The 24,225-nt window shown below is 33.9% G+C and overlaps 3 protein-coding genes across 4 annotated transcripts; 1 reads left to right on the top strand and 2 right to left on the bottom strand.

Annotated features, from left to right (window-relative positions):
- Positions 1 to 1,473: 1,473 nt before the first annotated feature.
- Positions 1,474 to 6,985, bottom strand: LOC105346503 (uncharacterized). 2 transcript variants are annotated; one of them, XM_066079183.1, is made up of 4 exons: positions 6,864 to 6,985; positions 4,223 to 4,627; positions 3,990 to 4,090; positions 1,474 to 3,859 (listed from the first exon to the last, which is right to left on the bottom strand). In XM_066079183.1, the coding sequence occupies exons 2-4, from the start codon at positions 4,625 to 4,627 to the stop codon at positions 1,879 to 1,881; spliced, it is 2,487 nt and encodes an 828-aa protein (XP_065935255.1). In that variant the 5' UTR covers positions 6,864 to 6,985; the 3' UTR covers positions 1,474 to 1,878. The 2 variants fall into 2 exon arrangements, with proteins under 2 accessions (XP_065935255.1, XP_011453423.3); XM_011455121.4 differs by lacking the exon at positions 6,864 to 6,985 and adding an exon at positions 6,755 to 6,798.
- Positions 6,986 to 7,766: 781 nt separating this feature from the next.
- On the top strand, positions 7,767 to 11,899 carry LOC105346504 (uncharacterized). Its single transcript, XM_020074653.3, has 5 exons — positions 7,767 to 7,829; positions 7,986 to 8,141; positions 9,645 to 9,711; positions 10,346 to 10,561; positions 11,508 to 11,899. Exons 2-5 carry the CDS (start codon positions 7,995 to 7,997, stop codon positions 11,777 to 11,779), a joined length of 702 nt encoding a protein of 233 aa, XP_019930212.2. The 5' UTR covers positions 7,767 to 7,829; positions 7,986 to 7,994; the 3' UTR covers positions 11,780 to 11,899.
- A 1,372-nt stretch (positions 11,900 to 13,271) lies between these two features.
- LOC105346505 (uncharacterized) lies at positions 13,272 to 17,450 on the bottom strand. Its single transcript, XM_011455123.4, has 4 exons — positions 17,251 to 17,450; positions 15,195 to 15,437; positions 14,288 to 14,437; positions 13,272 to 13,962 (listed from the first exon to the last, which is right to left on the bottom strand). The coding sequence occupies exons 1-4, from the start codon at positions 17,324 to 17,326 to the stop codon at positions 13,706 to 13,708; spliced, it is 726 nt and encodes a 241-aa protein (XP_011453425.3). The 5' UTR covers positions 17,327 to 17,450; the 3' UTR covers positions 13,272 to 13,705.
- Positions 17,451 to 24,225: the final 6,775 nt, after the last annotated feature.

The raw sequence follows: 24,225 nt of genomic DNA, 5'->3' as shown, positions 1-24,225 counted from the left end.
CCTAAAAAGAACCCGGAAATCATCTGGATTTTTTTGATTTTACAATCTTGCGCATGCGCATTACATTCTGATAGGGCCAGCCATTTTGACGTCTTCGAGAAAGACTGATTCTGATTGGACCATCAGGAGTATAAACCAATGAAACTGAGTTTAACATTTTCTATCACAATGGCCGGTCTGGTCAGAAGTCAATGTGGCTGCAGAATAAAAGTTCAGTTTGGAGAGAATTTAAGGAATTTTATCGGAATTTGAAGATGTAATTAGCGTGCGTTTGATGTGAGATTTTAAAAGATTAGTGCAAATGTTTCTCGACGTGTTGCAATACTGCTGTTGATATAGGCAAAATCCCATCGTGAGCCCTGGACCGGTAAATGTCCGAGTAAAAATAAACTGGCGACTTCGAGAGAATAATACGTATATATCCGCTATTTTAAGACCCTTCAATTTGAAATTCGGCATGAGTGTATCTTAGACATTACTTTTCTGAAACATACATGCATAGTGCAAGTGTTGTAAAAATTAATTGATTTCTTAGGCTTTTGAAGCGAGCTGGTAGTTTTTTATCTGGGCCAGAGTTCGAACCCTTTCTTTATTTATGGTTACATTGAAATTAATTTTAAAACGGGCCTGGTCCCTGTGGAAATTTCCACATACATGTACATGTAAAAATTCTATTTCTGGCTATAGTATTCTGCTTTCATTCTCCGTAATCACAGAATTTAGGATACGTAAATTCATTATCAATGATTTCATCAATGCAATTTTAATGATGATTAATTTACTTTAAATTGGTATTCACATGTGGCATTTCATATCATTTTGCTCATAAATACAAAAACGGTCGACACATTCTACTACTGTGCAAATCATATAGGAGGAGGTTAGATGACAATGTAGGTTCTTGATAATTTGCCACATGACTGGTTGACAAGATGCTTTGCTTATCACTTGTATCTGAAAAAATATAACAAATTAAAAACTCTCTCTCTCTCTCTCTCTCTCTCTCCATTTTTTGTATTTTCAAAAGACTGATTGCAACCCCCCATCCTTGATTTTTAGTTATGTGCTTTGGGTTTTTTCTTATAATTACAAGGCCATAATGAATGTACCAATTTTGTCATTGTAGAATAAAACTTAAAATTAAAAAAAAATATCTCGTTTAGATACATGTACATGTAGTTTAAATTTTTATGTTCTTTCATTTTGGTGTAGATTTAAATTTGATTGTACACCGCCATCGTCATGAATATTTTCTGTTTGGTAAGCTTACACATTAACATTTTTTTGCCTTATTTTTTGGCTTAAGTCCAGCTAAAAACAATGTATCTAAATAAGAAATTGAAATGAACTCAACTTGCTCTGAATTGGATATTCCACATGCTTATATCGTTCGTTACTTATATCGTTATTTACCAAGACTGTATCATTTCTATACACTCAGAATTGTTTATCCTTTAATTTCTTCACCTTAAATTCAAAAGAGAAAACTTTAGGACCCTATGGTCCTTTTTTTAATGATACGGCTGATCTTACAATGTAATTCAAATGAAATGAATGGAAATGCATATCACTACATAAAAAAAGACTACATGTGTAAACCTGAAATAGACATTAGTTGCTGGTAATACAATTAAAAGTTCAATATACAGGCTGGCTGCATGGGTTTTAGTGGTGGCCCACTTAAGTATACTCAGTAGTTTCTATAGAAATTTTAGCACTTGGGTTCTGATTTTTTTTGGTTCATGTATAAGACCGACCCTTACTGTTCTTTGCTCTTAACATTTTTTTTAACAAGTTTTATTATTCTTTCTGAAAACCAAATCCACCAAATATTGTATAAAATTTAAAGGAAGTGCTCTTTATATAAGTTTTTTTTTATTATCCCGCGTATGACTTTCTTCGAGTTGTTCCACCGTTGCAACCTTTCCATGGCCAGACGTTTTCATAGTCGCAATAGAATGTCATAAATATTTCCCCTTGGAAACTTGAAGGACAGTTCTTATCAGAAAAACTCCACCTACTTTTCACAGCTTCACCGTAGGTCCGCCCATACATTCGAGGCAAGCGGTTTGAAACATTTACTACACCAGAGCATGGTCGGTAGGCCGGAGGGTTCGAACCAGGGATCAGACAACGAGGCTGGCAGACTCTACCACAGGAATCAAAAGCAGTTAAATAGCACTGAGCCGCTCCTAGGTCGGGATTTTTTACAGCAACATAGGCAATCGATTCTGAAACTGGCTGTCTTTCATCAAGAACAGCATAATCTAAGTATTTTCCTTTGTAAGAAAATCCATTAGATTGCACAAACACCTTTGATGAACCGCCAAGATTTTTCAAACAATTCGGGTATGTAGCTGGTGCTATTTTTGGTGAAATGTTGTTGAACTCAGGGTATATTTGAGGTGCGTACATGTCTGAAGCGCGGACAAACTGCGAGTTATAAACCATTCTTGACCCAAAAAACTGCCCAGGGGGTCTCATATACACAATACGTACAGGTAAATACACCCAGCGGCGGGCATCTGAAACACCATCCATCGTAAATGTGTTCTGAATCGGCAGATCTCGAAGATGGACCATTCTTCGGATGTCATCTGCGTTTAAAAGACCACTAGAATGCAAATGAGATCTTGCTAAATTACTTCTTTGAAAAGAGTTACGACGTACACTTTGGTCCCACAAGTGTCTTATTGGGTTATTTGGTGCAACTAAGTTGCCAAATCGTGCAAGTGTATTCGGGCTATTTGATCTGAACATACCTCCAACGTTTCTAATGCCTATTCCAGCGGGGTTTCTCAGGTTTGCCGCAATAGGGGCTCTATTTAACTGCATTGGACCAACGCCGGCATTGAACCTTTGCATGCCTTGGAGAGACCCAGCTGGCGAACCTCTTGACTGTTGCCTAATACCATTCCATCCATTACCATTGCCTGTTCTGGGATCATTCATGGATGACTGAAAAGGTGAGAAACCCACCGGAGATCGTGAAGCAGGGGCTGCCAAATTCCCACCATTTCCATTCCCATTCCCTGTCCTCGGATCCACAAAAGAAGTTTGGAACGGTGCAACAACTGGACGTTCCTCCATTTCAGCTGCAGCTCTTCCAAAGAATGCTGTTTGACCCATGACTTGGGCTGAAGAGTCCTCTCCAATGTCACTCGCTGTAAGCCCAACACATACCCCTCCTTGACAAGTTAAAAATCTAGAGTTGCCGCAGTTGGTAGCACAGGAAGGCATATCTTCGTATTGGTAAAAGTCCTGAGTGAAAATATCACTGTAACCATCGGCATTTGTAAAGTTTTCGTAAAGGTCCATAGGTCTGTTTGTGTAGTGAAGAAAATTGGTATTCCAATTAGTATTCTGCATCGGCCATGGATAGTCTGTAGGATCCTGACCTTGTTGTCTTATTTTCTGCCTAAACCTTTCCCAAACATAATCAATAAATGTATGATGTAAAATGAAGACCGGATCATAGGCAGTTGTTACAGCATCTGCCATTGTACCTCCCACCCAGTTGTGTACATTGTTGTGATGACCTTCGATTGTGTTGGCTAAATTAACTCCGAACCCAACAACGACGTCCCTATGAGTTGTAGCGGCATTTCCTTCAAAAAATCTGTTTAATGCTGTCTTGACCATCAGAGACGATCTTGCAGTAGCTATGTTTCTGGTCAGAGGGCCATCGTCTTCTTCCCAGTTGGCAAATGGGCCATTGACGACTGGACCGTTCCCATTGCCAACTAATTGTGAGGTAAACATGGCGGTTTCTTGTGGCTCTGCCATGTCATTGTCCATTGTTGAGTCCCAGTAGCAGAGAGAAACAGAGCTGTCAATTCGCTGGAGTGCAAATTCAAAACTGAAAGTACACAGAATAGATGTGGTTATATATTTTTTTATCTATATTCTATCCTATTGAGTGAAAATATATATACATCTGCCTATTGCAACAATGATGTAATCTTCATTATGAAGGTAGAAATACTTACAAGAGTAGATAGACTCTGTGGAAACCAAGAAAGTTTGGACCCCCGTGTCCTGACCGGATAACCATCATATTGGCGTGAACATTCGCCCAAGCATCGTAAGACTATAATTAAAAACGAAACACACTCAAAACCCATATACAGGTTTTTTTCTTAAAGAATCATATACATGTTAAGGTTTTTAAAACATATCTGTAGAAGTTTGCTTAAAGAAAATGAGAACACTGTCGTTTTACCCCATCTGCTTTAAGTGCGTTAAGAGCGTCGAAGAACCTCTGTCTCTCTGCGTCGCTAAGGACTCGAAGCTCCCTACGAAGGGCCCTCTGGGGAGCTTGCCTTTTTTGTCGCCGAGCACTGTACATTTTGTGTTGATACTCCCGGTACACGGATTTGATGTAGTTGATCTGACTTTCCGTCATGTTGACTTGACGTTGTATATGGGGTATCTGCCAGATGTAGCTGCCCAAACAGTAGCTCTGTATGTCGTGGCTTGCTATGTCTGAGACGGTGAGACCGCGCGTGTGTTCTTCATAGCACTGCTTTAATAGACTTGGCATGTCCGCTTCCCACATGATGGAGTGTGTTCGAAAGGCGAAAAGGACAAGTCCAAGGAAGACTTTCAGGACACACGTTGCTGCCATCTAAATGAATGAGTTAAAGTAAAGTACTAGATGGTCAATTTCCTCAAAGTCGATAAAAAGCAATTTTGGTTGGCTTTCATGAAGAAAAGAAATATTGGCGGCTATTAGATAAATCTTCAATTGAATAAAATCGTTCTTAAGCCAACTTTGAAGATATCAAATGTTGTTAAGTCTAGAAACTTTGTAATTTGTTTCCTTTTTTTTTGGAAGAACTTCCTAATTTTGAAATCCGCACTACTTTAAAGAACTGAAACATGTAAAGATATATTTTTCGATGATATTAACAAATTAAATCATTTTCGGCCTAACAAAATATCAAAAAGAATAATATTTCGTAGTTATATAATGTAAAAAAGACACGCGTTGGATCATGAATATAACGCAAAACTTTTCATAACAAAACTTGTATTTACAGAATTGCTGATTAAATATGAATTATTTATTACAGCACACAGTCTCAGTGTAACTGCAATTCAGGGTCTAAACGACGATAGATTATGTCGTCACATCTATAAATGAATGGCCTTAAACCTGTCAATAAGTGGTCATCGAAAGTATATGTAATGTCAAGCATGCTCCTCGAGAAAGATATGCATACATGTAATAAACAACTTTGTAACGACTTGGTAAGTTGCTCAGGGTTTTTTTTTTTGTTTCTTTTTTTTGGGGGGGGGGGGGGTGGGGGGTGGGGTGATTTTTGTTTTATGGTTTTTTTCTGTCTTAGCCAAAGCCATTTTGCTTATGTGGTTATTTATCCCAAATAAATAGATTTCACATTTTGGTGATTAAAACTCTTTTTTTTAAATACATGTACATATAAGCGTTGTCAATTAATAAAATTGAACATGTTTGTATGTACCTCTGACGATTTGTATTTGTGTGTAGTATACATATGTTCCTCTTGTGTCAAATTATTTGGTTTGAGCGAATAAACTGAACTTGAACTTGATCGCTGCATCGAGGACAAAACTTCAGAATTATACCACTTTGAGGGAATTCTTTTTTAATTTGATATCCCGGTCAAGCTTAAGAGATAATGATCAAAGAAATTATTCCCAAAGTATAATATGATTATAATTAGTCATGGACTCATTGACAATTAAAAATTGTTAATTAGTAAAAGACACTATTTCGTATATGTGAAGACGTTTTGTTTCTCTTACTTTACATTGTAGGTAACATGTAGATCTATTGAAACAGATACTGCATGTAAAAGAATAGAACTATATATATGTAACAGGGACAGATGCAAAAAAATGCATCTGGATGTATAATGGAATTGGACGTGATGGTCCGTACACTCGTGATATGTATATTAAGATAAGATGTTTAAAAAGTTAAGGAAATATCACTAAAATTCACTTCACCTGTCTAACACAATAGAAAATATAGCCAAGTGATTAATAATGAGAAGTGCAGAGGTTTGACCCATTTCAGGAAGAGTTGTGTTGAAATTATTAATTAGGCAGTACTGCAGTTTTTGTCAAATTTTGAAATTAGGTAAATTTAAAAAAAATGTTTTTTCATTGCAAGAAAAACGTTTATGTCAATTTGACTGAGTCAATATGATTTTTAAATTTCTATGGCAATTGTAAATATTCTTACAAATTGTATTCCTTTCATACTGTTTCGTTAAATATCAGGTATTCATCAATCAAGTTTTTGAGTTGATATTTTCGTTGGATTAATGTTATTTAAGATATAGAATAAAAGAAAAAAAACACCCAAAAAATCAGATATAAATAAATGTGTCTCTTACAGGAGAGAGAGAGAGAGAGAGAGAGAGAGAGAGAGAGAGAGAGAGAGAGAGAGAGAGAGAGAGAGATTAATTAAGTAATTTTTGAAAAAAAATATATGTACAAATATTGAACCGAAAATCCAAACACTATTTTGTAGAAAATATTTTTTTTCAAATCATCTATAAAACATGTATTTATACTTATAAATTCGAAAAATATACCATCAATGATAATCTGATGATGTAGTCAGAACATAATAAATTAAATACTTTTGAGTAATTTCTTGAAAGCTCAAATTCAAATCTGTAAAATATCAGATTTATTGAATTTGAATAACAATAAAATTTTATTAAAATAACATTTTAAAGTCGATAATTAAAACTCTTACTGTGAACGTCCTAAAGGCAAGTTGTGTGCACCGAACTATAAACAACTTACCATTTATATGATCAGCGACAATTTCTTTAACCTTTATAATTACCAGGAAATATACATACCGTTAAGTTTAAAATAGCCTTTTAGTATTGACTGAACTGCAGCGTTGAGTAGATCTGGTAAATGACATGTTTATTTGAAATCTTTGCTAATGATCTGTGGTTATCGCTTGCGTCGTAATCGTACAAGATCAGGTTCTGTATTACGCATTCTTATTAGAGATATGTATATTTTTATAAAATTAATTATTCTAATCAAAGTTAAAACAAATGTTCTCTTCAGAGAACAGCAGTGCAAGAGCAGTATCGGTAGATACAGAATGTAACAAAGATCGATGAAAAATTGATCATACATGTAACTTTACAGATATGAATCAATAACTATAATAGCAAATGAAATAATGTGCTTATAGCCAAGAGAGAGAGAGAGAGAGAGAGAGAGAGAGAGAGAGAGAGAGAGAGAGAGAGAGAGAGAGAGAGAGAGATATTATTTACCATTTCAGACCAATCAAATTTCTGACTCTCAAATTCTTTCTTGGTAACGACCATTTGGACAATGAAGAGTGCATGTTTCCATTTTCATTTTATTTTATAGCAATATCACAAAACCCCATTGAGTTCATTTTTGTTTTTATTGATAGAGTGTACTTTATTAACAAAATGAGAAAAAGATTATGGTTTATAAATTTCTGTTGGTCATATTTATGTGTAAAAAGCTAGTTAATTGTCCGAAGTAGCAAACCTAAACGTTATTGTTGTCCTGTACACAAAAAAAACCGGTAAAATATACTATATTTGCTAAAATGCAGATAAATCTTTCTTCTGATAACATTTTACGAATTATTTTAATTTTATTTATCATAAAGGTCTAAGTTACATGCAGAATTATCATAAAAGCAGGTTTTTATCATGGAACTTTTTACAGGTCTAAATTGTTCATCCTCTTTATCTTATGACGTCATTTCACCTATTGTGACGTTTATACATGAAAAGAAATATGAAAGTATGTGATTCACAACGGTTATTGCTGTAAGTATTCAGCCTTATCATATACATGTAAATTGTATTAAAGTTTTTTTTTAAAATGGTCGCATTTCCACCGACCGGTATTTATCATAGAACATGTAATATTCAGTTCACTGAATGGTAATCTCAGCGAATATGGAAAATATTTTATTTTTCTAGATTTCAAAGATGGATTTCATTTTGAAAATTCCGGGATATGTTGAAGATATTATTCTTTCCTCGTGGACCGAGACGTTTTTGCAAATACTTTTGCGTGCATTTTTCTTCGTTCTGGATATTCTACAGGACTTTTCCTTAACTGTTTTAACAGGTTCAGTAAGTGAAATTAATGCTAGCTATAGGTACGTGTATATATCGACAAAATGATGCCGATAATCCTCTCTTTGTAAATGTTTCTAAAACTCATTTACAAATTTTCATTTACAAATACAGTATTCAATGAAGATAATAAAATAAAACGTTTATGCGTTAACTTGAAAGCAAGAAATTTAATGTCAATCATTAAAAAATATTATATAGCATCAACTTCGCGAATTCATGCTTGTGATTATCGGAACCCTTTGACCGCATTTCCAAACATGCCCGATACTTTGGCAGTATTATTTGAACATTTCAATGTTAATCTTATTTTTGTACATTAAACTACATGCGTTGCGGATCCACAAAAATAACGATAAATTTACGGACACATTGAATTTTTCCAGGGGGTCCACCCCCGCCCTAGATCCGCGCATGGAGTGCGTGAACTTTGAATGACCACTCTTTAACACCCGAGAGCTTTTAAATGTCGTTAAGTATAGAGTGATGTGTAAAAAGTATATTTTAAATATTGTATACTAAAATTCAGCTTTCGACAAAATTATTATTGTAATATCAACCTTGAGAATCAAATTTGAGTAATGAATGTTAATCGTTTTGAAACACGGTAATGCATTATTCATCGAGCTCGCTCTGATTCTAAGAACGGACCATGAACTTATGTTACTTTTAGTGCTTTGTTAATGGATAACTTCTATATTTTTACTTCTTGCAGATCAAGATTTTTAAGTACCATACATTTAAATGCATGTTTCACTTTAAGCATTTCGTTCAGTGTAACAAATTGATATAATGACATTTTGAATAAGTGTTCCTTCACATGAACATGTAAGAATTCATTGTCATTACTTGGTTTTATTAAACCTCTCATTTAAAGAATTAAGAAACCTATAATCATAAGAAGTGGTACTGTCGTGTGTGTTTGTGTGTGTGGGGGGGGGGGGGGGATAAAATAATCTACAGGATATAAAGAACCAAACCCTTGCTATATTTAAAAAAAAAAAATTATATTTCATGTAATTATGCAACTTAAAAGTTTTTTAAACTGGTTACTGCGATCATTTTTAATGCAAGAATAACGGTTATATTATAATGCTGAATTTGAAATTACCAAAGTTAAAGCTAAAAAAAAAACATCCCTAAAAGTTAAGGTAGATCTGTGGGTTAATATGTTGATCACTCAGTCTCCTTAGACTCATCATTAATTGTAAAGTACGCCATTGAAAAAACCCCGAAAGAGACTATGTATACCTTGGTCTCAAGCAAAGTATCTCAGGCATGGACGCTGATGCACGATCGAGATTTGATAAAATGTAGTTTGCATTCAATGATATAAATTATTTATCCCTATAGTTCAATAATGATATGCTCTATTGGTAGTAAATCAAGAGATCGTCGCTCGCCCATTTTAAGTTTTTTTGTAGAATCTTTATGTTGATCATAATCAAATTACGCATTAATAAAAATGCATTTTAAATATTCCAATTTATTCTATTCCAGATGCAGATTTCTCTGAAACTTACAGGTGTTGCGTTATTAGAAGTGTCTTTTCAGCTAATCATAACGTGTAAGTATTTTTACCTTTGTCTTCGACTTAATTACATGATTATATAAGAACAATCGTTTAATTTCCTTCTATCGATTGTCCCTTTGTAAAATCCGTGATTTAATTAGTTTGACCTCGACGCAAAAAAAGTAGTAAATAACGTATTTAACTTGCAAATTAATCTGCAATAAAGCCATTTTGTCTTCAGCTGACTAAATTATATAACAAGTAAAGCGTTAAAAGAATCCATAAACACAAAGAACGGATGTAGTCTTTATATATCTTCAATAACAAATGATAGCAATTTTTGGCCATCTTGTGATCTGAATTCTAAATGCCTGCACACATGTTATTAAGAAACGAGAGGCGTATTCTGTGAATTTGTGATTTATCGTTATCATAAAAAGGATATTATACATGTTAAAAATCGTGAAATGAAAAAAAAATACGTGATGTAAAAAGGACTGCTGCACGGCGCTTTTGATGCATTTTTTTTACTGACAAACTGTGTTCATTGACATTGCACCTAAAAATGCATGAATGAATCAAAAGAAAGCATATTTAACATTTATCGATTTGATTGATAAAAATAAGGCATCGTAAGATTTACATGAATACGCAGTTATCTCTCTTTTTTTTAAATGGCGTTTAACAGATGTCAACACATGGGAAGATAAACACCCAACTGACGATCTTCCAATTGAAAAGGAGGATGTTTCTAAAAGTGTAGCAAGCCAAACTTGTGGCCCGTGGCAGAAGAAAATTCGGAGTAAGGAGCGCGTTTATTCTGAACTCCTGGGCTTCTTTGCCAACAAGACTTCAATATTAAAGAGAAGGCGTCAGATATTGCTTAGAAAAGGAAAACTCAAAGGTAAGAGAGAGAGAGAGAGAGAGAGAGAGAGAGAGAGAGAGAGAGAGAGAGAGAGAGAGAGTATTTACCTTGGCTATGATTCCTTTGTTCTGTCTTCATTTCAGTGTAACTGCTTATGTTTTTCTTGTCTCATTAAAGTCACATATTTTGCGTTTTGTATCGTATCATATAAAACAGAGTTTTATGTGCAATTCAATTTTTTGCTGAAAGATTAAAACCTTGTTCATGTGACTAGTAAATCAACACGTGACTTGTATAATTGGATATACATGTAATACTTTTATTGCATTATGAAGGTGAGGGAAATATGAAGGTTTACCCCCCCCCCCCCCCCCAAAAAAAAGATCGTTTTTTCCGAGGGCTTTTTCCAAGAGTTTTCTTAGGGCATAAATCTTCATATTTCTCGATTATTCATGCAATAAATTTTTTATTGTACCGAACAACATAATTATGATTGTACAAAATACGTCGATTTCTAATTTTCTAATAATTTGTCGATAGCAGTAACGTCGTGATTGTTTGAAATTTTTGTTTGTTTGTTATTGTCTTTCTTTTCTTTCATTAATTCGATTCAAATATAGTAAAATTGGTTTTTGTGGTTTAAAGAGAATTTAAATGATAAAATTTTTGGTCACATTTCATCCTTTTTTAAAAATAAGGTTACATGTGCATATACATGTATCTGCATTTATTTTCAATCAGTACAATTTCTTTTTACATGTATAAACAAATTAAACAGTATTGTCCTTTCCGATATATTTTATTTTTAACAAGTGTAATATACAACATGACTACAAGTAGTTATGTTGCATATTTTCTTTGTTAAAAATAAAATATATCGGAAAGGACAGTATGTTCACAACGTGGTCACATTTAGGGAAACATATATTATGTCTGCAGATTTGTACAACGTACTAGTATTATATAATACCTTTCTATTTTACAGTCAACCATTTGACAAAAGAGTATGCCGGGAAAAAGAAACTTCTGTCCGGCGTATGCCACCGTCTTGTAAATACCGGAGTCGAAATCGATCACCTCAGTCACCGTATTCGGGAAAAGCGACACCTACTGGACAACCGCAGGCTACAGAATAGGGAGGTAATCAAGCGTTACGAGGAGCTCAATCAACAGCTCAACTCCTACCTCAACAACGTTCTCCATACTCAACAGCAGGTTCCCGTTGAAGAGGTTCGACCAGATATACCCGCTGTGTGAAAACGTATGAAAACAAAATGGTGCAGGCATTTTGTGATGGATTTGATGACATAATTTTTTTTCTTAAGCTTTTGCAGGAATTGAAACGTTGTTTTTTTTTTAACAAAAATATGAAACGTTTATCATGGTTATTTTTTTCTTATTTCATACAGAAAACAAGGTTATAAAATAAATCAAAGGAAATATTATATTAGGTATCGGGATATGTTCCGGGAATCCAAATCTATAATTATGCATAATAAAAAATAGAGTTTGGTGTTAAAGGAAACTTTAGCACGTATAGATTATCCCCTCCAAAAAAAGAAAAAAAAAATAGTAAATCGTGTATATATCAAAGTCTTGTTGCCGAGGTATGAACTAGTAGGTGGGGATGAACACGTGGATAAGGCACATCACATATTAAGCAAATACACAGAGAAATCATACTGGAATGGCAATCCACAAAGCTAACACTGGACAATTACGCATTCGGAGTTCCATAATTTCTTTCGCATTTTCACAACGATAACCCATTCACGAGAAAGATACTTTCTGTAGGCTTATGGTCTACAGAAGACTGTCTGATTTTTTTTATTAGAAGGACATCAACGGAAGAACAATACCGCAGGGAATACCAAGTAATTAATTTTTTTTTTGATTATTATTTTATCTTTGTTTTACATTCATGTTTCCGGATTCAAGAAGACAAAAGTGTTATTGTTTGTTTGAAGGAGAGTGAAAATCATTTCGGGAAAATGTCAAGGAAATTCTGAATCAAAATTAACAATTCAATGCTTAGCACAACAATCAAGAACTCACAAGTATATTAATTATCATTACAATGACTTGCCGGAATTTTTTAAAGATAACAAATTTTAACAGGAAAAGCTCACTTAAATTAAAACTTCCATATCCGTATAAATTCTGCAAAACTTATAAAAATTGAATATACATATATCAGTTGTATACAAAAAGAATTAGTGAGAAGGAGACCAACAAATGAATATTGATAATGTTTTTCATGTAACTATAATCGGCCAATATTCCAAAAACTATGTTGGCGATGTACTGCATATACATGTAGCAGGCAAAAGGAAATTTAATCAGCAAGAAAATTAAACAGTATTTGAAAGTTTGAAAATAACTGCTTTATTTTCGTTTGCCTATAACACGTACTTGCAATGGAGAAATGTAAATAAAACAGACTATAATGACGTCATTAAAAAAGTATATTTATCAAATGTGTAAAATGTATAATATTTGTAAGCAAAATGCAGAAAACATCAGAGAAACTAGAAATTTTGTCTTAAAACGACATCGAAATACATATACAAAATTATGCAAAAATGATATTTTAGGCACATATATAACAGAACAAAAACAAAGAGTCACACATTTACATTCAAAATTTTACTGTATATTCACGTTGAATAGGGCATTTCAATTTGTTCATAAATCAAAGAAGATTTGATCGGACAAACAGTTAAGCGTAATTCATGTACATGTATGTACACATTAAATGATAACAATAAAAAAACACAAACTAATTAGTAGAAAAGCAACTCTTGCGATGCTTTAGATAGATATAATATAAATCTTATTTGCTAAATAAATCACACTCTGATGTATTTTAATCCGGTTTTTTTCTAATAATGGATGACGTATGTCCATATCTATTGGACATAAATCCAGTATTGCAATAAAAGATAACATAATCACACTGTTGGATGTACAGTGTAAATCCAATATTCTAGTCATGGATAACATAATCACAATATGTTTGCGGGATATAATCATAGATTACATAATAATAGTCTGTTTGTTGGATATAATCATAAAAAAACATAATCACAATTGTTTGTTGGATATAATCATAGAAAAACAGAACCACACTTTGTTTGCTGGATATAATCATAGAAAACATAATCACACTATAAATCCAATATATTAGATCCTCTGATACACGACCCGCCTTCTTCTGTTCCCCTTACAACAGAACACGATGAACAGACAGGGGATACAAATAATGGCCGCCAGTACACCCAGAATGATCCCCACAATGGCGGCGACGCTCAGGTATAGCAACCCACACAGTTTGTTCAGTTCGTCGCTGTTGTCTCCACAATTATCGTGCTTGTTACATATGAGATTCACGGAGATACAGCGACCGTTAGCGCATTGGAACTCGTCCGAGTAGCAAGGACCTTAAGGATAAATAGGATAGAGGGGTCATGTTTTATACTGCAATCCCACTTATTTTAAGTGCATGGGATAAGGAGAATTAATCCATGAATGACTATATTTACATATTTTTTTTCTTTCCAATTCATTACGATGGAAATTTATTTCAATGAACACTTTTATAAAGCATATTTTAATATTTTGTATCATAATAAATGTACATGAGTATGATCCTATATATGAATATTTTAAAATCATTGAATACAGCATTGCTATCTAAACTTTTAAAACGTTCAACAATGCCTATGATATCATATATAACACTGACATTTTATATAAGTACTATACCATTGTGATAAGGAGTGACAACTGCCTTTAAACTGATGTCTCTTTGCTGATAGTCACGTGATATCAGTTCTATTCCCATCATATGGTGAGCTGTACTATTGGTTACAAAAGTTTGTTGATATAAGTACCTTCCACATATATCCTGTTTGTCTGGAAAAAAAAGTTTCATAAATTGTAATCATATGTTAGTACAACCTAATTAAAATTAGATCTTTGATCCGCTCCCATTTGTGTAGCGATCTATTAGGAGCGGATCAAAGATCTAATTTTAATTCGATTGATGATAGTATACATGTACATACGATGATAGAATTTCAGGATTTTTACTACATGAATCTTAATTCTTATAAATTTAATTGATTATATTCAAGTAATCAATAGCAGTTGGTTTGCGGAATTTCCACTTACATGTATCGCCAAATCGAACTTAACACGATAAAGAATCAGACTGCTAAACACGACATAGTCTTATTTCAAATCAAGAATATACAAAACATGTAATTTTGTTTCAAGTCTGCTTACAAATTGACAGAAATATAAATCATCACAGATATTTAGTAAAAACAATCAATATGTACATAAGATTGCCCTTCATTTATCAATTGATTTAACAATCACGATCTATAAATTGCCATTTACATTTTATTGAAAATTGCAATAAAATGATGGAATTCAAGAGAATATTCTACATGTAAATCTATTATCTAAGATTATGGATGCATGATACAATTAGTAATGAAAAAGAAAATATCTGAAAAAGCAAAAGTTCAGAGTAACCGTGGGATTATCATCTTAATATATTCGGAACACACACACCAAAAAAAAAAACCAATTACGCAGGAGTGTTGAAACGTTGATTATCGGGGGGGGGGGGGGGGGGTGATAGAAAAGTAATTAATAAACTTACTCAGTTTTTCTGTGCCATCATAGATGTTGATTCTGTTATTAAGGCAGGCGCCTGATGTTTTACTTGACAGTCCTATGTGCTCAATGGTCAGGACCAGACCCGAGTCATTGCTGTTTGGGGTGAATGGAGCGAGATTCAACCTACAAGTTGTATTGGTAATCCTAGGTCTCGTAGCGGGCGAGAGTTCGACGAAGTTTTGTTCACTAATGTTTACCGACTTCCCACACTGTTTCGTGATATAAACTGCAAAAAATAAAAAAGAGAATTCGTATACAAAATTGTTAAAGAATACAACTGAATGAAATATTTTGTTTGATATATACACCAGTGAACCCTGCTGAGGATATCATGGTCACAGGAAAGGCATGTAGCATCGTTTTTTTTAAGTTGGAAATGCCAAATGCGTGTAACATAGAATTAAAAGCTTTAATTTCCTCAAAATACTCATGGATCCATGGTAAAGGTTGAACGAGGGGAAGGGGAGGGGGGGGGGGTCATTTTCATATGATTTGTTTTTCATACCAACACTTTTAAAATCATGTCTATGTAGGTGTGTATCTTTGCTACATGTAGCTTAAATATTTTCTATACATAGATATCTTTTTAAAAATGCCTATTGCAAAAAACAGATTGAAGACCCCTCCGTGGTTATAAGAGTATCAAAATGTCTAGGAAATCACGAGAATTTTGCAATCAAGTTTTTAAGATGTATTTTCTAGCTGTTTTGATTACGGACCATGCATGGACCGTCAACCTTAAAGGACATCGATGGAGTCTGTGGAGTTTGTCAGTAGCATTATGGAAAACCGGTGTGTATTAATATTGAAAAATACAGTTGTAAGCATTTTCACAATTAAAAACCAAAGAAATCTGAAATATACCATGGGGATGATTCACAGACATTGTACATGTAGCAATACAATTATACATTTAATGCAATTGGTTTTAACATGTTTAATGGTTTTCATATCAAACTTTTTTGTTAAAACTGTCAACACTCTTACATATTGAACAAATGGTTAAAATCGTTTAGTTAGTGACATTTTCCCAGTTTAGTCATGAACATATAAGAATTCCTCGTGCATCATTTCCGAGTATGATCACATCTGATATACCATCATACCAAGCATTTCAAGTATTTGCTCTCTCTCTCTCTCTCTCTCTCTCTCTCTCTCTCTCTCTCTCTCTCTCTCTCTGTTTACACATATTACACAAAAATATATGAATTTTCATAATTTTTCTTTATTATAGAATTCACAAGTCGGAATCTGCATTGAATTGACTATGTGCACAGAATTCTACATATTTATTTCTCGAGGTCGGCTTCCTAAATATATGACAAATAAGTAATTACAAATATCGTTCTAAAATCAGTTGCCTAATAAGTTTTGATTACTCTAATAACCCAGGTATATCTATTTTTAGAAGAAAGGAAAAGTTACTTCCTGTTCAAACACGTACATGGCAAACATTGTAAGAGATCGAGTGGTTCTTATTGCTTTAATCAATTTAATCAAGGAAGATAACATTCATAATCACAATGCGTTTCTCGATGTTGAGCCAACTGCTGGGAGGAAACTTCGGCACAAATTTAAGTAAAAAATTAATCAATTCATCAAATTTCATCCTATGCAGTTGGCTCAATATCAAAACGCATTGTTGATAAAGGGAGGGGGACATGTTAAATATATTACATTGTAAGGGTTTGTGGGGGGTTGGAGACAACTCCAAGGCTGAGAATTTTAATTACCATGTAATCACAAATTCTCATTATGCAGTAAAGAAAAAGAAAAATACGAAACCCAGCTATACAATTAACTTCCTTGCAACACGAAGTTTTATACTTTTTATTTAATTTTAAACTGATGTTGCCACGGTCAAATACACCAACCAAGATGTGTATTAGACAATGTAGGATAAACTAAAAGCACGCGACATTAACCTTGTAGTATAATATTTATTAAACAATGAGAACTGACTAACCGACTACTTTTCCCTCCTGAGCTACCGTATCTTATTAATTGCGCATTGGCGAGGTAAACAATTGAGATCTCACCTGTAGGCGATTCTCCAAAAATGCCCCCAAAAAGACACACCGTCAAGAAACAGACCAGGAAAGCGTTAGGTTCCATAGCTGTCCGATCATGAATGAACTACTTTCAGTATAATGTAAGCTTATCGCACGTGAATAATAGAGACATAAGCACGTGAAGTTGACGGGATATATGCGTCATTGGATTTACCTATGTATGGAACATTGCCCTTGTCTGAATTCAATTCACAAAATAATTAGTCGAAAATGTATTAGTTGTTAGTTATAATGAATTTATTTGTTAGCTATAATCGATGTTTCTTGAATATCGATCAATGTTGATTAATGTTCTCAATTACAAGTGAGTTTACATCATAGGTTAAATATCATATATACTTACTAGAATAAAAATGACTGGCGACATATATCAAATTAATTGGCAAAGTTTGTATGTATATGTAAGCCTGAATCTAAGAATGAGTCAAATACTATTTTCCACCAGCTGTATACTGCAGAGTCAACATCGCTCAGACAATAACTAGCTGCAGGTATGTAGCTCCCGGTCTGAAAAAATTCGGATGGACGACTAGGGAGCTACAGTGCCTCCCATAGGAAAAATCTGCAATTTACGGCGCACAAAAAATTGCGCTAGATTTGGACTGATTAACCATATTTGCACACAAATTCTGTGAAAACAGTTGGTACCATTAATTTTTTCAGGAAATTTACTACTGATATCATCACTTTACTTGCCTCAGACTTTCTCTTAAACGTGCTAACCGACCTCGGAAAACGAAGTATGTTAATTTACGTCGAGATCGAGAGTCGCCATTTTCACGTGTAAACTGCTCCACTTCACTTTACGGGACTGGTGATGGTGTTTAAAAGAATATCAGAGGCAAGTGAAGCGACGATATCTGTAGTAAAATGTCTGAGGAATTTTTTGGAATCAAATATTTGTACAGAATGTGTTTGGAAATAAGGTTAATCAGTCCAAAACTAGCGCATTTTTTTTGTGCGCCGTAAATTGCAGAATTTTACTATGGGAGGCACTGTAGCTCCCAGGTCGTCCATCCGATTTTTTTTCAGACCGGAAGATACAGATCTGCAGCTAAGACAATAACGTGCTTGAAATTACATGTAAAAACAGAAACTTCTAAAAGTCTTTGAATTGTTCATTTTGTGTTCTTTTATTCATTGCTTGAATTCCTTTCCATACTGCCATGATACTGCATTATATAAAATGATTCTGTGTAAATCCATTAATTAACGCTCATATTGCCGACAATTCTCATTGTAAGTTTATTTGACCATAAAAATGGGTTAAAGATATTTACACTTATAGGTAAAAAAACAAAACAACGTAAAAGCCTCATTGGGCTTCGAACTGTTGTGACTTGCAGATCAATATTTATTTGGTAACTGAGTGACACACTATCGCTATCTTATTGTGATGTGCAATGAGAAGTCAAGGAGTGGAAGAAGAAAATGTTAAAACTTTTATAAATTATTTCTAAAAGTACATTTACATCCCAAAATAGATGTATCTCATATCATCCCTTAATAATTTTATTATGTAAAAATGCGTTTCTTTAGTTACATTATGTTCATGCATGTACCAAGAAAGCCCCTCTTCATCGGTGCATTGTCCAAAGACCTTTCAGGAAAGTGCTTTCGAAATGCCGAAAATATGCGGAGCTTTTCGAATTTAGTGTAAACTGACAATTAATCTCATGATTTTCAAAAAATCTAAGAATTAACTTTGTTTATTAATGCAAACATTTTTGAATACTATAATGGAGAAAAATACTACTTTAAACTATGTATACCTATCTTGTCAAGAAGGATCTCCCCATGTATATCCTCTCCCACTTATAAAAAAGTATAGCCTGATTAATTAATGCTAATATCCCTCGAGATAATTGGCTCCTTAGTAGGGTTCCCACCACGGACATTGGCTATGGTATTCCAAGGACCAACATTTAAAAACAAAACAAAACTTTTTAAAAGATGATTTGCATGAAGAGTACATTTATTAATGTATTTTTTTTTTAAAACACGATTCTTTGAACACTGTGACGGATAATTATGCCAGTGGCATTTTTGCACCCGCTTAAGAGGAAGTTTCGGAAAAATTCATACATACAATATGATAGACAATTGTCTAGAAAGTATGTAACCACTTTTGTTTTTAGTATGTTTCACCTGACAGGTGAGATATTTATCTTAAAAATTAATATCCCATAGGAAAATTATAATTCCCATAGGAGAATTATTTTCCTACAGGAAATATTGACAATCCTATTTTTTCCAAAAATCCTACAGGAATTATATTTCCTATAGGAGAATGGTATTTCCTGTGGGAATTTGATTCAGACAGTCGGTTTTCCTTTAGGAAATTAATATCTCCTATCAGATTTGATCAAATCCTGTCGGAATTGAAATCCCTGTAGGAAGTTCTTGTATTCCGATAGAAAATTTCAAATTTCCTGTAGGAATATTGTTTTTCCTATGCAAAAACAAATTATTTTCCTTTAGGAAATTATTTTTGAAAGATAAATATATCACCCGACAGGTGATAACAAAGGTGGTTGTAAACTCTTTTAGCAATGATCTATCGTGTGGCATATATGAATTTTTCGATATATGCAGCTTAGACGTCACCTTGGCACTGGCATAATTATCCGGCACAGCGTTTTTGTCGATTTCAATCTTAAAAATAGGTCCAACCTCTGAGGATCAGTCCAAGTCCCAGGATAAGATATCATGAAAACGGTTGAGACTGCAAACACATTTACTAGTTGTACATACACCTCCAAAAGCCATAAAACTAGTTGAGGCATCCTTGATTGTCTTTTTTTCTAACCGACATTGACCTGCATAACCAGATGATGAGGAACAAACGAGTATGGAACGCCATAGCTGCCTTATGTGTCTATTTCATGTGAAGATGGTGCTTTATTATATTATGCTGTGGTTATTTCATGTGAAGATGGTGCTTTATTATATGAAGGTGGTGCTTTATTATATGAAGATGGTGCTCTATTATATGAAGATGGTGCTTTATTATATGAAGATGGTGCTTTTTTATGTGAAGATGGTGCTTTTTTATATGAAGATGGTGCTTTATTATATGAAGGTGGAGCTTTATTATATGAAGATGGTGCTTTATTATATGAAGATGGTGCTTTTTTATGTGATGATGCTTTTTTATGTGGAGGCAGTGGCGTAGCTACCTTTTAATTTACTGTATTCAAAAAAAGGTAGGGGTCTGGGGGCCGCCCTGAGGCCTCCAGCGGGTCCAGGGCAGATCCCTGGTGGGGGCCCAGGGGGCGAAGCCCCCGGAACTCCTGGATTTTATGTTATTTGAATGACAAAACAGCCTTAAAAATATGACAATTTTTAAGTATTATGATTCCAATATCTATGAACAAAAGTTGCTGAATTCCGAGACAAACATTATTTACCTGGTACTCTTCGAATATTTTCTTTAAAATTTCAAGACCCCCGATGCTCTTGGATTTTAGGTTTTAGCTTTTAGATTAACAGGCTTTTGATGATGAGATATTGTCTCAAAATGGTACAATTTTTCATACTGTATGTGTAAGGGAAATGTTGAATTTTAAAACAATGTGTAATTATATATGAAACACTGATACCCCAGCGGAAACCAACTGCATATGACTAAAGATAATAGGCGTTTTGATACAGGTCTATTATTCAAACCGTAACATACTTACCTAAATGACAAATATTTGATCAAGTTTATCACAATGTATTGTGACTTTGTCAAAATTTTAATCACCCGACCGCCGACTTTAAATTACATGCAAGTATAGACTGACAGAATACAATTTCGGACAAACACTCAAAACTTGATGTTTTTTCAGATTTTAGTATGAATATTTAAACTTGAAAGGAGTTAAAAGTTGTTCATCTCATTTTAATAAGTTTATTGTAGATCATTCTTTAAGCCAAAAACATGAAAGTCAAATGTATAGCTCGTCCATATTAATTTATGATTCAAACGAACTTCCAATTAATTTTAATATATTTACATTCACCTTCTTTCCTCCTATTAAAATGCATTGATAGATTTGAGTGATATTTACGCATAACACAGAAGACCCAATCACCAAATCTGGTGCGTATGAATACATTCAGTCTTCCTTCAGAGCATGACCGACTCTCCTCCCGACTTCAAACCGGATCACGACCTGATTTTATACTTGGGCTGATTAATATTTCATGGATGTAAATATTTTTTAAAGAAATAAATGAATTCAATTGATTGATTTCTTAATACCGAAAATAAATTTGGCATACTAAATACCAAATAAATAAAATTGTGTTATTATAATTAAAAACACTGTGCACTATATTTGTCAGCATAATTCGGCTGTTCCAATGGCTCTTCCGTTAATTGTGTATTACTCGTTGAATAATGTCGAGATTTTTTAAAACAAATCATATTTGCAGAAAGAGAAAAAATGTTAAAAAAACGTAAATATAAGCATTGAATCATTATCTTTTGAAAGATGTGGTCTCATAACTGCAACGGTGTGTGCAAACAAATTTTCATAACGCGCTAGCGCGCGTTATTCAATGTGTATGCACACACCGTTGCAGTTATGAGACCACATCTTTCAAAAAATAATGATTCAATGCTTAAGTAAAGTATGGAGTGACGGTATTTTTCGGAATCGTAGTAATTGCATGGTTTGCGATGAGAACTGAATACTAAATATGCAGATTATAATTAATTATAATGGAGTCTCAATACGATTTGTTTACGTACAAACAATAGAAAACTCAAATTATAAGACCTATGCTTTGCAAAATTTTGTGTATTCATTTGCGTTTTTGCGTAAAGGGCGCTACGCCACTGGGAGGTGCTTTTTTATATGATGGTGCTTTTTAATGTGAAGGTGGTCACTCGGAACTCCTCTTATTTTTTAATACTGAGTTAACCATTTATGTATTATCTCGAAATATTGAAAGTAAAACAAAAAATTGATGCGATCAAAATCCATTTGATACACTATTGCTAGTTCCTCTTTTTTCTAGCACAATTAGTATATAAGCTATCGAGAAGATCTAGCTGTGTACGACTTTACACCAACCGAACTTACATGTATTAAGTGACAACTATATAATGACGGAATATTACGAGAATTAAAGCCTAGTAACGTTATCTTGAAAAGCAGAAAATTGAATTTACTAATTATTTGTGTTTAAGCGAAGGTTATGCCCTAGCAATCTGATTAAAATGAGATCTTTGATCCGCTCTTAATTGGGAGTTGATTTTAATCAACTCTCCTATGCAGTTACTCAGACAAACCGAAAGTGAAACAGTGTTTGGACCTCATCACAAATCATCGCTGCTGACAAGACTTAGTTCTTGAACATAATTGTTAAATTCGATGTAATGTATACTAAAGCATTGTTTTTCAAGGAAACTTATTAATTTTATAAATACCTTGAAAATAGTCAGATTTTAAATGGTACGAACAATTTAGATATTTTTTGTAGTCGTATGTATTCCTACGCCAGAGTTCAATATAGTCTCGTTCAACTCGACGCTCGGCTGTCTCCGTAAATCTCCGACAAGCAGAGAGTCTCCCTTGCTTGTCGGAGATTTACGGTGTCAGCCGAACGTTTGGTTGAACGAGACTATAGAGTTCAATATTGCTTGGATCCATACAATTTTCGAGAAATATTTCTATTACTGATACATAGTTTGATTGAATTAATTTTATCTTTAAATATTAATTAAGATGATTCATATGGGGGTTTCTCGACATTCTTGTCGAAAAAGTCCAAAAATTCATATTATAAAAATGTGCGTAATTCAAATACAAATTAGAAACTACATGTACTTGTCATGCAAAATAACATATCATTGATTTTGAAATAAATAAACATCGACAAAATCAACTCCCGTCAGTTCTTCAGTACTTTGATTTTGTTATTGTCATCGCCAAGTCGGTCTTCGTCATTGATGACCGTTCCTCTTTAACCTAAGTGGTGAGTTGGAGGAAGAGCTCACATTCTGAGTGTTTCAAAACAAAACATTATAAAAAAAAAAAACCCAAAAAAACAAATGAAGGAATGGATTGAGGATCTGATTTTAAACAGACTGATGCCCTAGGTGATAGGATTTGACTTGAAGATAAAGTAAGGGAAAGTCACAGGGAAAGGTCTACTATACTATAATATAGCTCAAAGAATGCCCTTTTATAAGTGGTAAAGGCAAAAGTAAAATGTCAATAAATACTGACAAAATATTGTATAATAAAGCACCATCTCCTTATAATAAAGCACCATCTTCATATAATAAAGCACCACCTTCATATAATAAGGTACCATCTTCATATAATAAAGCACCATCTTCATATAATACAGCACCATCTTCACATGAAATAACCACAGCATAATATAATAAAGCACCATCTACATATAAAATAGCCACATAGGGCAGCTATGGCGTTCCATAAACGATAGCCGCTCATTTAAACATTAAAATTTCTCCGCCTCAAATCTACCGAAACGTACATCTTACGGTTCAAATCACAGGTGCTTGAGGACAGGACCCCCCCCCCCCCCCCTCACCCGCTTCCGAATCAGACCCCCATGGTAGTTGACTCTTTTTGTTTTATAGAAATTCCGTTAAAGTGATGTACACCATATGTTCCATATCAAATACTTGAAAATTAATTGAAAATAAACGTTTATTTAAAACATCCCCTATATGCAGGGGGGTTGCATTAGTCGTTTATTTCTCGTTAATTTTTAGATAGGTAAAATGGAACATGTTTTGTACATGACTATAAAGGAATTTCTCTAATACGTCAACTTCCCCTGGGGGTTAAATTGGGAGGTGGTGGTGGGTCCTGTCCTCAAGCACCTGTGATTTAAATTCCCAAAAATTTCATGTTTCTTCTTCATGAGTTTTAAGCTACGTAGTCAGACTCAGACTCAACTTTCATATTCAGGCAC

This window comes from Magallana gigas, chromosome 3 (genome assembly GCF_963853765.1).
Source record: "Magallana gigas chromosome 3, xbMagGiga1.1, whole genome shotgun sequence".
Classification (NCBI taxonomy): domain Eukaryota; kingdom Metazoa; phylum Mollusca; class Bivalvia; order Ostreida; family Ostreidae; genus Magallana; species Magallana gigas.
The sequence above is the reverse complement of the archived record's forward strand: the minus strand, read 5'-3'. Positions and strand labels throughout refer to the sequence as shown.